Here is a 649-nt window from a genome sequence, read left to right as displayed (position 1 = left end):
TGATCTGCCCACCTCGGCCTCCCAAAGTGCTGGGATTACAGGCGTGAGCCACTGCACCCGGCTCGTTGTCCTTCTTTTTTCTGTCCCCCCAGTGGCAGAAAATGGACAACTCTCAGATCTTCCTAAGAATGACATTCCATGGTTTCTGGGTCCCAGGATCTCCCATCAGTGGCTAGTTCCCCCTTTCCCCCCTAAACTCCCTGGGAGCCTCTCAAAGCGGGTTGATAGAGAACACAAGGGAGGCTGACTTGCTGTCTCATCCATTCCAGGCCGCAGAACCCTGAGCTGAGTGTGGATGTCTGGGCAGGGATGCCTCTGGGTCCCTCAGGGTGGGGTGACCTGGAAGAGTCAAAGGCCCCTCACCTACCCCGTGGGCCAGCCCCCTCGGGCCTGGACCTCTTTCACAGGCTTCTGCTGCTGGACCACTCATTGGCTGACCACCTGAATGAGGATGTGAGTCTGATGGTCTCTAAAGGGTTAGGAGCCACGGGATTAGATGGCCTGAAATGTTTAAATAATCAGTTTTTTTGTTTTATTTTTATTATTTTTATTTTTTTTATTTTTTTTTGAGGCGGAGTCTCGCTCCGTCCCCCAGACCGGAGTGCAGTGGCCGGATCTCAGCTCACTGCAAGCTCCGCCTCCCTGGTTT

The 649-nt window shown here is 53.5% G+C and overlaps 1 protein-coding gene across 2 annotated transcripts in view; it reads left to right on the top strand.

Moving 5' to 3' along the window:
• Nucleotides 1-649, top strand: part of SLC39A5 (solute carrier family 39 (zinc transporter), member 5) — a 9660-nt gene that overhangs the window by 3094 nt on the left and 5917 nt on the right. For both annotated transcript variants that reach the window (XM_011926118.1, XM_011926117.1), the window contains one exon: nt 270-453. In XM_011926118.1, the coding sequence (XP_011781508.1) occupies nt 270-453 (184 nt within the window). The remainder of the gene's footprint in view (nt 1-269; nt 454-649) is intronic.

This window comes from Colobus angolensis, unplaced genomic scaffold (genome assembly GCF_000951035.1).
Source record: "Colobus angolensis palliatus isolate OR3802 unplaced genomic scaffold, Cang.pa_1.0 Scaffold67, whole genome shotgun sequence".
NCBI lineage: Eukaryota > Metazoa > Chordata > Mammalia > Primates > Cercopithecidae > Colobus > Colobus angolensis.
The sequence above is the reverse complement of the archived record's forward strand: the minus strand, read 5'-3'. Positions and strand labels throughout refer to the sequence as shown.